This window comes from Orycteropus afer, unplaced genomic scaffold (assembly GCF_000298275.1).
Source record: "Orycteropus afer afer isolate SDZICR_OR568_19922 unplaced genomic scaffold, OryAfe1.0 scaffold00112, whole genome shotgun sequence".
Classification (NCBI taxonomy): domain Eukaryota; kingdom Metazoa; phylum Chordata; class Mammalia; order Tubulidentata; family Orycteropodidae; genus Orycteropus; species Orycteropus afer.
The window spans coordinates 3,186,364-3,200,624 of NW_006921699.1; the positions used below are offsets into that span (position 1 = coordinate 3,186,364).

At 41.4% G+C, this 14,261-nt stretch overlaps 2 protein-coding genes across 2 annotated transcripts; one reads left to right on the plus strand and one right to left on the minus strand.

Moving 5' to 3' along the window:
• Positions 1–7,033: 7,033 nt before the first annotated feature.
• GDF9 (growth differentiation factor 9) lies at positions 7,034–9,890 on the minus strand. The gene is made up of 2 exons (XM_007943744.1): positions 9,500–9,890; positions 7,034–7,995 (listed from the first exon to the last, which is right to left on the minus strand). Exons 1-2 carry the CDS (start codon positions 9,888–9,890, stop codon positions 7,034–7,036), a joined length of 1,353 nt encoding a protein of 450 aa, XP_007941935.1.
• Positions 9,891–12,926: 3,036 nt separating this feature from the next.
• LOC103199449 (cytochrome b-c1 complex subunit 8) lies at positions 12,927–13,791 on the plus strand. Its single transcript, XM_007943745.1, has 2 exons — positions 12,927–13,080; positions 13,697–13,791. The coding sequence occupies exons 1-2, from the start codon at positions 12,927–12,929 to the stop codon at positions 13,789–13,791; spliced, it is 249 nt and encodes an 82-aa protein (XP_007941936.1).
• The last annotated feature ends 470 nt before the right edge of the window (positions 13,792–14,261 follow it).

Below are 14,261 nucleotides of genomic sequence, written 5' to 3' on the forward strand. Positions count from 1 at the left end.
GAATCGAACTGATCCACATGCTTCAAGCCCTACTTAAACATCCTCAATGGCTCACTATTGAATTTACTAGCCAAAAAGATCTTGTATTACCTGGTCTGTCTGTTTCTTCAACCTCATCTCCTCTCACTCCTCTTGCCATTTCACCCATTCCTTCTCCTCTCCTGCATGCCACACACACCCAGTTCTTTCTGTTACTATAACACAAAATCGTTTTCACCTCAGGCCTCTGCCTAGAGTTTCCTGCATATGGCTGGCTCCTTTTGTCTCATTGTTTATTGTCTGTCTCCTCTCACTGGAACACACGCTCCATGAGAGTAAGTACCATGTCTACCTTGTTTACCACCATTATACCAGCATCTAGAAGAGTCCCTGGACATATAGTATGTGCCCAATAAATATTTACTGAATGAATGAATGCATAGTTCAAAAAGCTCAAAGTTTTAAAGATAGTGATAAAGGTATAAAGTGAAAAATAATATTGGATCATTAAGTAAATCTTATCAAGGGATATCCAAACTCTGTTAGGATTAACATTTCCCTTGGGAAATAGGTAGGTCTCAATGTCAAATATTCAAATCTAGTGTATCATGTCAATATCCTGGTTATGATATTATAGTTTTGCAAGATGTTATCATTGAAGGAAACTGGATACACAGGACCTCTCTGTATTATTTCTTATAACTGCATGTGAATCTACAATTATCTCAAAGTAAAAAATTTAGTTAAAAAAATCCAAATCTAATGGTAAGATAATTTAGTATTCATTCAGCCTGCTTATGTAGAACCACTCCAAAATGTATTCCTCCACAGAATGCTGTGTGGTGAGGAATGCTCTCTGATGGAATGTAACATTATAAAGGAAATCTCCATTGCTGGTAGGTGATAATATTTTTTTCTGGACCTGAGAATATCAGACTCTGTTCTTAACCACTCACAGCACTTGGCCAATAGTCAGTGTTCAATAAATATTTATTCTCTTGGCTAATTATTTCTGAGAAAGCCAAAATGACATCTGGGCACAGACTGTGAACTCTTATACCACTGTCTGTCATAGCATTCCAATGTGGAAAGGCACCAGTGTCAAAGACAGGCCGGTAAATGACTCTATAAACTGTTCATAAAGCATTTATTCTTAAACAATATGTAAATAAATCTTTAGTTGACCCTTACCTGCATATGTTTAAGTGCTAATTATTTGATACAAATTGCATTACAGATAGTCAATTTACAGACTATTTGAGTTTTGATGAACAAAGTATTAGGAACTATATTTACTACTTACGCTGTTAAAATATATCTATAAGTTTATATGTAATGTTTTCAACCCCTAAATACAAATAAAGATCAGATTTATAAAGATACTAATAATAAAAGGCAGTAACAATGAAAATTTTTTTTTTAAAAAAAGCAAGAGGTATTCAACATATATCACAACTGACTTAGGATGCAGTTGTCAGAACAGAACCCCATGGAAGTCAGGGACAAGTAAGGTAGGTCAGAGAAACACTCTGTTGGGCCACAGATAAAATCTTGTTCTTTAAATGGATACTGGAATAGTTCTGGCCTTATTAAGAAATCAAGGAAAGCTCTTTCAAAAAAGTGACTAGTAAATCAGTGGTTTGGGAAGAATAGCTGTATCAGGAAGAAATGAACATGAAGACACCCTACTTGTCACCTCCAGTAAAGAATGAAGGGTCTGAATTTCCAAGTTGTGCTTATTTTTTCCTCCTATTTAGGAAACAGTTCATGCGTAAGGCAGCATATTTTTCTATTGTATCCAGCCAATCTATATATTTAAGAAATGCTTTTAGAACTGACATCCTCTAAAACAATATTTCAATTTCACCTAATTTATCATTTTGTAAATTACAGTCCCTCCAAAGTTACAAATTAATATTGACTACTTAAAACTGATATAAACAAAGAAATATTGAGATCAGTCAAGTTCTTCTGAGCAGTTTTATCACTCTATAGAACCATTAGTACTTCCTTCTTTACTGCCTAAAACAGTAACTATTTTTCCTACAGACTGTTTATCTACACTGAGCTCTAAACCAAGTCCAGTGACTGCTGTCCTTGAAGCAGATTAGTAAAACACAAAGTAGCCAATGTAACACAGGAGTTGATTTAAAAGGATAAAGAGCAGGAAATTCAGAACTGAATTAGCTCCTGACATGCCCCATTGTTCCCTGGCATTCTACGGCATTCATCACATTAGGTGACCTCATATCTCATCTGGACTAAATACCAAAGCTGAATGCATCTATTTAAGGCAAATGTAGCTTCATCCTTAAATTTCCAGATTTAAATCACTCTTGTTCTTTCTCATTTATTTTCTAAAGTGGTAGCTTTTCTAAGGGTAACTGAAGAAAAACAGTTTTGCAGGGAGGTGGAGAGGAAACTACTATATCCACCTCGATTGTATACAAGAGAATCCTTGGTATTGAAATTTAGCAGATATATCAGCCCCAAATATAGACACTGTGCTATGAATATGAGAAACTGGATCAACAAATAAGGCACTGAAAAATAAGGATATAAAAAAAAAGCCAAACACTTCTATTACAGCTCTTCAAGCTATCATTACTCAATTGGATCATCAAAACTGAAAATAGCATCAACTGTCTCTCTCTCCCTCTCTCTCACTGCTGTTGAGTCGAATCCAACTCATAGCAATCCCTCCTTGGGTTTCTGAGGCAGTATCACTACGGAAGTAGATTGCCCAACCTTCCTTCTGAGGAGTGGCTGGTGGGTTTGAACCACCAGCCTTCTGGTTAGCAGTCAAGTGCCTTAGGCACTATGGTACCAGAGCTCCTAGCATCAACTGTACTATCAAAATATTATACGAAGATGGGCAGAGGACTTGGATAGATTTTTTTTCAAAAAAGATAAACAAACGACCAACCAGCACAAGAAAAGATGCACAACATCATTAGTCATGAGGGAAATGCTGATGAAAGCAACAATGAGGTATCACTCCACACCCACTAGGATGACTATCCACCACCCATCTGTTAGTTTGTGGAGCTGTGGTGGCTTGTGTGTTGCTATGATGCTGGAAGCTAGGCCACCATTTTTCAAATACCAGCAAGGTCACCAATGGTAGACAGGTTTCAGTGGAGCTTCCAGACTAAGGCTAGGAAGAAAGGCTTGATACTCTATTTCTGAAATTTAGCCAATAAAAACCCTGTGGATCACAATAGAGTATTGTCCAATACAATGCTGGAGATGAGTTCCCTATGTTGGAAGGTACTACACAATGGCCACAACAATGGACTCAAACATGACAACGATCATAAAAATGCAATAGCAATAGCAAGCAAAATGCCTGCAATAGCAGACAGCGTTTCATTATGTTTTACATAGGGTCACCATGAGTCATAGAAAGCTTGACAGCAGCTACAACTAACAAGATGGCTATACTGAAAATAACAAGTTTTAGCAAGGATGTAGATAAACTGGAACTCATATTTCTGGTGGGAATATATAACGGGACAGCCACTATGGAAAACAGGTGGTTTCTCACAAAGTTAACACAGATTATCATAGGACCCACTCATTCTATACCTAAATATATACCCAACAGAACCAAAAGCTGGTACTCAAACATATGTGCATGCATGTTCATACCAGTACTATTCACAACAGCCAAAAGGAAGAAACAACCTAAATGTCCATTAATGGATGAAAAGATAAACAAAATGTGGTAAATATATTCAGTGGAATATTATTCAGCCATAAAAAGGAATAAAGTACTGTTCCAAACTACAATGGGAATCAACTTCAAAAACAATATGCTGAGCAAAAGGAGCGAGACACTTGTGGTGCAGTGAATTAGTTAATATGGCCCTTCTAGCCAGTCTTGTAATACTTCCACCAAAAGATAGGGTGGGACTATGCAAATAAAGTACTTGTGGACCATAAGGGAAGTGGATAGCTTGTTAATAATGTAAACATAATGCATGGCACCCTTTTGTGGGTGGGGCTATGCAAATAAGGTATATGAAACTTTAGCAAGGGATTGGCCAGTTTTACCATCCTGCTAGGTTTAAAACTAGCCATCTCAGACTGGAAAGAAGGAACCTATTACTAAGAGATGGAGATATAAGTAAAGCATGTCCTTTGGACTTGGGATCCCTGTACTTAGAACCTCCTTGATCTGGGGAACAGAGCAAGCTGTAACACCTTGCTGAGATGTCAGGAGAAGCAGTGGCAAAGAAATGGTGGCAGCAGAACCAGGAGACTGGCAGGAGACCACACTGGGAGATTCTGGACCCATGGAATGAGAAAACTGAGCACCTTTCTGCAGGAGGCTTGCCTGCAGAGTGGGGTGCCTCCAATCACTCGGCGGAGCAAGGTTTGCAGATCCCAGGAGCTAGACCTGAGTGCCTTCTGGTTGAGGCTTAATTGTGGAGTTGGGTGTTTCTGGCCATTTATCAGCCCAGCTTTGTAATGCTTGTCTGAGCAAGGTAGAGGACAAGGGTCCGAGAGCCAGAGAGAGGCATGCCTGCAAGAACTGCTGAGAAGAGGCTGTCCTGATGGAAGAACTGTATCCTGAGCATGTCTTAACCTGAACTGTAAGCTGGTACTTCCATGATAAACTCCATAATCATTATCGTCTGAGTTCTGTGTGGCCACTGCAGAAAAGTAGAATGCCATGGGAGGGACATTTGGTGTCAGAACTGGTAAAAAGGTCTGAGGGTGGAGGCATGTCTGACCTCCGCCCCATAGGAATCAGCCTTAGGCTGATGAAATTGACCTTGATCTCCCCCCACCCCTTGTGAAGTCAGAGATCGGATGCCTCTGCCATGCCATTTTTACAACACTAAAGGTCATATTCTGTGATTCCATTTATAAGAAATATCCAGAACTGGCAAATCCATAGATACAGAAAGAAGACTGGTTATTGTCCGGAGCGGGGGAAGAGAGAAATGGGAGGAGACTATTTAATGGTTGTGAGTTTTCCTTTTGGCGTGAAGAAATACAGGTGGTAGTTACCCAGAATTGTGAATGCACTAAACACCATTGAACTGTACATTTTAGAATAATTAATTTTATGTTATGTGAACATCACCTCAAAAAACACTTCTATAAAAAGAACATATTTGAAGTACGTCAACCTTATCACTTGCCTATAAAGATGACCAACTATTTTTCTGCTTCTAAATTCTGGCACCAATTCTACTATTTAACTTCCATTCGAACCCTCCATTCATTTTCTTTTGAAACCTTCAGATTTCAGAACACATTCTATTTAGCCATGCGAAAAGTAAACGTGAACAAAAACAAAACAAGTTCCTCTGTTCCAGTCAAAAAACCTAAATCAGTTTAGGATACTGGAAAACTATGAGGAATCCTTCAAGTCAATACATATTTCACACTGTCCATTTGAAAACAGCCGTATTTAATGGAGATTCACTTTCAAGTAAGTTCAATTGTACGTTGTCACCATTATTCATGCCCTTTCCATTCCAAGTATTTTTCTACTCTTAAGAATGACAGAAAATGATATAAAATCTTTAGAACACCATTGATGTCTTAGAGTTTCAGCCTCATTTACAAAAGAGTTAATGATCCCTTTAAGTCACACAGTAGGATGGCAAAGTTCTTTGGAATCTAGGTCACTTAAAACTTCTCCATTTGTCTCAGTTCGATTTCTGTTTCTGAGAGGGAAAAAATCATGAGCAGATAACAGAGCATTTTTATAAGGATGTGTCTGTTTCTGTGTGCAAGATAGCACCAGGAAAAGACCATTTACAAGAATGAAAAGTACTTGTGTCTAGGAGTTACTTTTGGTTAGTGGATTAGGGTTTCAGACACTGAAATACCAAATGAAACCATCGCACCAGCTCAGATTAACTCTGTACATAGGGCTCTCTCAGGGTAGGAGGTATATTGAAAATTCATACAAAATCCTTCAAACCTAAACAAGGCCTGCTCAGTAAGATACCCCAGTCACTGCCAGCTTGGTTAAGTGAGAACAGTCCTAAAGCTACCTGGAAGATTTGGATGGGTGTGAAGATACAGCATGGGGCTGGAATAATGAAGGTGAGGATCAGGATAAGATGTGCCCCTGGACTCCTTCCCTCTCTCTACCAAGTGACAATTGTCACTTCAGTTCACACTGTCTGAGAAGGGCAAAGGTAGGAAAAAAAAAAAAATCAGGGACGAGGGTGAGCTGAGAGAAGTGGCAAAAGAAAGAAAAAGACCTTTTGGCTTCTTTCCATAGGGCAAAGGGTATATAAAAGAGAAAGCATATTTAAATCATTTTCAACATTGCATTTTCTTGGAAAAATATGCAAGGCAATCACCTTAAATAAATGGGATAAATGTTATATTTTTGCCAACCACCTGATTTATATAAACAGTTAATGTGCAGAGTTAGTATAATGAGTATCAATCACACTAAGACAACAGAAATGGATTATGTTGCATATTCTTTAATCCTAAGGGATCTCATTTCATCAGGATTTAGGTAGAAAAGTTAGCTTCCCGTTTACCCGCAAAAGAGATCAAAAGCTGAGCAAAGGCCAACTTTTAGATACACTTTCTCTCTTCCACATGACCCTTTAAAAAATCCAATAAAAACTCACTAACAAAAAACACATCCACACAGAAAACATATGCCACTAACAGGAATTTATTCTTCCATTAAGAAGAGTACCACACTCTGAATTGTCTACTTATAGCTGAAATTCCATCCAAGATTTATGCTAATTAAGTTTTTTTCTTACACCAAAAACAAGACTCTTATGAAAAGAAAAACTCACCCAAGGTGGAGGTGGGAGGAAAAAACTTTTAAAGGTCTCCTAAATAATTACATTTCATTTAAATTTGGAAATAAAGGCTCGGTGAAAATAATTGAAACTATCCTTTACAATGATACCCACCGGTGTGCTAATCTATACACGCTCTGCTTTACACATTACATTGCATTGTATTTAGAGATTTGACACATGATGCTTTCTTCTGAAGGCTCAGAGCCTTTACTTAGCTCAAATAGGCTCAAGGTTTTAGTTTGGAGGGACATATGTTAACGACAGGTGCACTTAGTGGCTATCATGTCTTCATATTCTTTATATGCAATTGACCGATCAGGCTCAACGGTCAGAACACTCAAGGGGCTGTATTTGGCAGGCACACATGATGGCCTTGGCACTGATGGGTCCAGCCTCTCAGAGATGATGTTCTGCACCATGGTGTGCACTGGGGAGCCGTACCGATGCCCAACTGCCCTTGGACAGTCCCCTTTACAGTATTGAGGGTTGTAGCTGTGCGGGGCCACAATCCAGTTGTCCCACTTCAGCTGACTAAAGCTAAGTCTAAAGTCATGGAGCTCACACTCATTTTGGGGAAACACAAATTGTTTAAAGTATTCACTGAGATTGAAGGAGGCTGGAACCAGGGGCTCCTTCAATTTAGAACTGACAGTTTCCTGACCTCTCCGGTGACGGGAAGCTCTTCCACACTCAGCAGCCTCTCTCCCCATGGGATGTGCAGCCTGACCTCTCTTCTGGTTGGGACTCTGTGGAGGCCTTTTATAGCGGAGAGAATACCACCTGTGATAAGCCTGAGCACTCGTGTCATTCAGGTACAAGAGCAGTGACGGGGGTACCAGAAGAGATATGTGAAACGGACTATTCTGTGTGGAAGGATGCTGCAGCTGGTCTTTGTCACATGTCAAATTTACAGACATGTGAATACTTCGTTTGTTGGAGGCAATGAGAGGCTGAAGAAGGGTGGTCACGTCAATCTCAATCCATTTGTGCCTCTTTCTAAATTCAAACTGCGAGTTAAAGGTAAATGAGTATGGAGCTCTAGGAAGAGTCTTGCTAGAAGACTTTGGTTCCGTCATTACCAGGTTGCACACACATTTAACAGCAGAGGGAAACGAAACCGAGCTGTTGAAAGTATATAGCAAGACTGACTTGAGTAAATGTTCGAGAGAAGTAACACTATCCAGGTTAAACAGCAGGTCCACTGACAGAAGGCCTCCTGAGAAGAAAAACAATCCGTCAGTAGTGTTTGAATACAAATTGAACATAAAAGAAGTCAAATCAAGGAATTGGTACTTCTTAATATTCTCCCCCCACCCACTTTCTCAAGCCTCAAAGAAAGTAGGGAAGTTACATAGAAAATTAAGGTAATTGGTACTATAACTAATTGCCAGCAGCTGCAATAGATATTTTATCACTAGAAAGTCAGAACAGCTTGGTGGTGGATTTAAAAATCATGGAATCATTAAATTCTGAGGTTTCAGAGTCTTAATTTGCTTCAAACATTGTTGTTGTTATGTGCCGGCAAGTCAGACCCGACTCATAGCGACCCCTCCTTGGGTTTCCAAGGCAGTATCACTATGGAAGTAGGTTGCCCCATCTTCCTTCCGAGGAGTGGCTGGTGGGTTTGAACCACCAGCCTTCTGGTTAGCAGTCAAGTGCCTTAGCCACTATGCTACCAGAGCTCCTGCTTCAAACATAGAGGAGGCTAATAAGGAACATAGTATTTTCCTCTTGGAGCGTCTCTAGAGAAAAAAGCACTTATGAAGCTTGTTAAGAAGACATTCTAAGCCCTAGTGAAAGGAAGTCCATTAAAACAAATCAAAAAACAAAAAAACTTAATTGTCTAAGTTAATTTATAACACTTGAGGTTGAATCTAAAAGGAGGTTCTAAAACCACTGCAATACAATAGGACTTCAAGGAAGGAGGTTTTTAAACAGCCATAATTAACTTATTCGGTTAGAACAGCTCCTTTAAGTCATATGGTAGTGAACACTGAATTTTTTTAAGCATTGCATTTCCCTCACACACACACACACTCACACACACAAAGAGAGGAAACACCAAGGTGCTGAATTAAATGCTGACCAACACTTTGTTCTTGTAAGGACCAAATGTTAAAATGAGGACTTAAGCTGCCCTTTCAAAGTAGCAGCAAACAATGCCAATCAAGGGCATTGTTTAGGCAAATTGTCAGGGCAGCAGCTTGGTAGAATAGAAAGAATAGGTAAGTACAAGTCAAAATACCCAGTTCCCAGGCTTGTTTTTGTAATCTTGGACAAGACACTAAAACTCTCCAGTAATACTTTCCTCAGTCTTTACAGTCATCAAGTCTCAACTAGCCTTAAGTCTATCATTTTGGCCCACCTTAAAACCCATTCGGCCATTGTTGTTGTTGTTGTTATGTGCCCTCGAGTCAGACTCATAGCGATCCCTCCTTGGGTTTCCAGGCAGTATCACTACGGAAGTAGATTGCCCAACCTTCCTTCCAAAGAGCGGCTGGTGGATTTGAACCTCCAGCCTTCTGGTTAGTGGTCAAGTGCCTTAGGCACTACGCTACCAAAGCTCCTTAGGAAGAAGCAATTAGATCAAGTACAGATTTGTTTGAAATTGGGTATTAGGTACCATATAAAGCACACAATTCCAGCTTCTTTCTGTAACTGAAATGCTGAAACTTCTATCATCTTCCCTCTACCCAGTTAATCCACCTCCTCCTACACACCTGTCACATGGTTCCCAGGAGTTTGCTTGTGCTGGGCACAGGGCGTGAAGAGCCGAATAGTGTTGTAGAGGTGACTTCTGTTGGATTTGGGGATCCCTTCCTTGGTAGCATATGCCTTATAGAGGCTCTTCATGTAGCGCAGAGCTCTAGAGTCTGGCGGCAGCCTAGGTGCTCCATCTCGTTCATCAGACAAAACCTTCAAGAGTGGGGGAAGAAGGCCAGATCTGTCTCTTTCGTCTAGAGTTTGTGGCAAGGACCGAGCCTCAGGCTCTAACTCTGTATTGGCTGCAATCTGAACTTCTCCTTTAGAAGCCTGAAAACCAAAGCTAATAGAAAAACACAGCCACACAAAGCAGAAAAACCAAAAGAGGAATTTCCTGGGAAGGGCCATGGCTTAGAAGAATTAGCAAAGAACACACTTTCCCATACCACTCTTCTTCCTAAAGGCCATAAAGACCTTCACTTGATCTCTTAAATAAATGTTAGGTGTGTGGGCAGACTAGGGCTACTTCTGTAATCAGACCTCAAGGATACCTAGCTGAAGACAATTTTATCAGCTCTATATCAAACACTTGACAACATCCTAGTTAGACAATTTGTCCTTATTAGATGCAGACTGATTTGGTTCTTTGGCTTTCTCTCCATTTTTCCTGGCAGTTATAAAAACCCTGTTGTGGTTATACTGAACTAGCTATGTAGCTGAAGGGCAAAGAGAAATTGAAGAATAGTCTTAAAATAAAACTTTTCTTTTTTTTTTTTTTAGCAAAATTGTTGTTGTTATGTGCTGCTGAGTCAGACCCAACTCATAGTGATCCCTCCTTGGGCTTCTGAGGCAGTATCACTACAGAAGTAGATTGCCCCATCTTTCTTCCAAGGAGCGGCTGGTGGGTTTGAACTGCTAGACTTCTGGTTAGCAATCAAGTGCCTTAGGCACTATGCTACCAGAGCTCCTTAGTGAAATTAGGATTCTTAAAATATTCCTTTGGTGTGTGATGAAACTTCCAGAGCATATGGAAAAGCTCATGATCTGATATGCAATTTATGGTACTGGGTTTACTCTTTCTCTCCATCTTTACCACCTCTTCCATTTCCAGGTGATTACAATAGTACATTGAAAATAATTATTACTTAATGTTGATTTGGAGAGTGAGAGAAAGTCACAACTGACATAGAAAATCCAGAGAGTAAAGAACCATGAGATTGCCCAGTCCTCCCAGGTGGTTTAGTCTAGAATATGTAGTGATGTTCCAACTGCAGAGTAAGCCACTGGGTTACAAATGCCTGATTTAGGACAACTCATATTTGCCCCTTAATGGAATGTAAATTTGCCCTTACTTTGAATGGAGTGAACCAACCCCTACTCCGAACATACTCTTTATCACAATCACCTTCACTTGCTACACATGCAGCTTTTAAATCATCGAAAAGGCTTCCAGCCTTTTCTTGCACTAAAGGCTAAATAAGAACTGTATGCACCTGTTCTGACTCAACTGTGAATCTGAATTAAAGACACATTTAGGAACCAATCTCATTTGTAACCTGAGGACTGCCTGTATTTGTAAAATGCTTACAGAGAAGGACATCACCTTTAACCTTGAATTATTTCTAAATATCTTATCTTGATGTCTTTACTTTGTCTGGTCTGCATATCCATCCATCCATGTTTTGGTTGAAAGGCTCAAAGATGTTTGCAGGTGCTCTAAATGTTTCATTTTTGTGGGTATTTTCATCCTTAACTGTCCTAAGTACTTATGTTCTTACCTTGATGCTGAGACCAAGTTAGAGATTATGTTTTAGAAAAATGAGGCAAAAGAGCACAATGAAAAAACTAAGTGAGGGATATCCAGTGCTATCCTGAAGGAGACTATTTGCTGGAAGAAAGTCAATCCATATTCACAGTACAAGATACAGAACCAGTCCGTGCAGTCCTAGACTGATAAAACGTAAGTAAGCTTGTAAAATATAAGTTCATTGCCTGTCAATTCTCCTTTCAAGATGGTCTGTGGCTGCTAAGTAGGGTTATAAAACACTCCCAAACTACTGAATGAGAGCTTAGTCCTAGGTTATACATACATGGTCAACCATTCCATCAACAAAACATTTACTGACACTCCCAATCAAGAAGTCAGTTGGCTGCACAGGAAAACAGCGTCCCTAAGTATAACGCACCTTAGGGAAAACACAAGAGCACCTCACACACAAAATTCCTTGCCCAGAAAGTGGAATAGAGAATTGCAGTCATCACAACTCCACTCAAGATATCTGGGAAGTTGGCCCCTGTCGAGGTGGGCTCTTCTTCCAGCAGCATAATTACTTGCTAACAATTATCTGATGACTCCTGTAGTGGAATTCTGAGGACACGTTTTTATTATATTTTGGGAAAATCTACACTCTGCAGTTGACTCTAAGGCAGGGGATTACTAAAAGCACTAAATCCATGTCCCTGATTTTGGTACTGAGCCCCTTTTTAGCTACTAAAGGCGCTCTGGTATGTCAGTGGTTAAAGCTTTGGGCTGCTAACTCAAACGTCCGCAATTCGAACCAATATGCTCTCCGTGGGAGAACTACGAGGGAGTCTGCTTCCGTAAAGATTTACAACCTTGGAAACCTTAAAGGGCAGTTCTACGCTATTCTATACGGTAGCTTTGAGTCACAGTCAACTCAATGGCAGTGTTGTTTTTTTTTTTTTTAAACTACTGGAGAAGACCATATAAAACCTCGAATCCCGCTGCGGTGCTGTGGCCACTCCTCAAGTTTCGGGCGAGCTCTCCTCCCGAGCCCTAAAATCCCGACCTGATCTGCCCTGGAGATCGGCCGATCTCTTTCCCTTCCCTAATTAGTGGCTCTCAGCACCCTACTGCTTCCCGCCAGATGCTCCACAGGAAAGCAGGGGGCCGAGGAGAGGTGTGAGAGCTTCAGATAGCTAGCCCGACTTCCATAGCCAGAGCAATTTCTAACGCCCTCAACTAAGTCCCGCCCCCGGCTCAGACCCCGCCCCTCCACTGGGCAGTGGCCCAGGGTCTTTATTTCGAGAACCGCAAATAACAGCTCCTTCCCCTCAAGACAGCAGGAAAATGGTATTTCCCGGAAGTACTTTCACCGGCCGCCTAGCGCGGCGTCCGAGTTCTACCGGAAGTGACGGACAGAGACCGGTGGGTCCTGAGACTGGAGGGCGAGGTGACCCCGGTGTGGAAGTGGGATGGGATGGGGTGGGGTCAGGCAGGGCCGCGCGATCTTGGTGGCTCCTGGGATGGTGAGAGCGTTCAGCTCGTAGGCGGCACGCGACTGCATGTGGGGAAGATGAGGAGTGACCGGGCGCTGGGGGAGGGCATCTAGGGCTGGGGACCCGGTCCGCTCTGGCAGAAGCGTGTCCCGGGACTGAGCCAAGCCCCTGTCCACCCTCCGTCCTGCAGGGGCCACCGCAACGATGGGCCGCGAGTTTGGAAACCTAGCGCGGGTGCGGCATGTGATCACCTATAGCTTGTCGCCCTTCGAACAACGCGCTTTCCCTCACTACTTCAGCAAGGGTATCCCCAACATGCTGCGCCGCACTCGGGCGTCCATTCTGCGTGTCGTGCCTCGTGAGTGCTTTGGGCCAGGAGGGAGGCGGGTACCCCAGCCAGTCCTCAATGAGTGCCTGCTGCCAGGCAGGCAGTGTGTCACTTGTCGCGTACACAGTTTCTCATTGAATATTCATGACAGCCTATCGAGCTAGTCATGGCTTCTCTGTATTGCCTACGAGGAAACGGAGTCACAACTTAAGTGACTGGCCCAAGGTCACATGTGTACCTTTCCTCTGAGGTCATCTTGATTCTTTCCTGTAGCCAGTGATGAAATGGTTTGTTTAACGTGCATCATATAGTAGTAATGTTTGAACATTGCAAATATACTAAAAAACACTGAGTTTTACACTTTAAAACGATTAAAATGATGAATTTTGTTACATGCCTTACCTCAATTTTAAAAAGTTAAATGTGTAGCAGAGGAGTGAGTCAGCTTCTGTCTCAGGTGACAAATTTCCCCGGGTAGACCTTTTTTTTCTGTCACTACACAGTGGTCTGTAATGTTACCTTTCTTGCTCACCGTTTAAAAGTGGGTTCTTGAAAACTAGAGATGGGAGGATAAGTCACAAAAGAGAACTGATGCTCCTGTGTCTTACATGTGCTCACTGTGTACTCTCATTCTTTATTTTTAAAGCATTTGTAGTGTTTTATCTTGTCTACACATGGGGGAACCAAGAGTTTGAGAATTCCAAGAGGAAGAATCCAGCTGCCTATGAAAATGACAAATGAGCAGCTCACCTGGATGATGGTTTCCTGTCTCTGAAAGACCCTTCTCTGGGAGAGGAGTCTGAATTGTAGTGTTTTTTTTAAAGGCCCAATAAACTTCATATAGGCTACTTTCCTGTGTTGTTGCATTTTTATGAGCAGAGTGGTTGGTGTGATTGCTAATACTTGACTGATGAGGCCTGACAGTTTTGGCTAGCATGAGGGGTTGGTGAAGAAGCAGGGCTTACCCCTGTTCTAGAATCCATAAGAAAGTGCCTGCCTGCCTCTTGCAGCTGACCAGTTGTGGGTATTGTGAGTTGTGGGGCTTGTTGGTTGCTGGCCCTCTGTTTATAATAACAATAAAATCTAGTAATAAGTATTGTGCTTATTATGTCAGGCACTCTTCTAAACCCTAGAAAGGTTAGGTAACCTGCCCAAAAAGAGAGTTAGTAGATCCTAAACTCGAACCAGAGTTTGTACTCTTAAATGCTCTA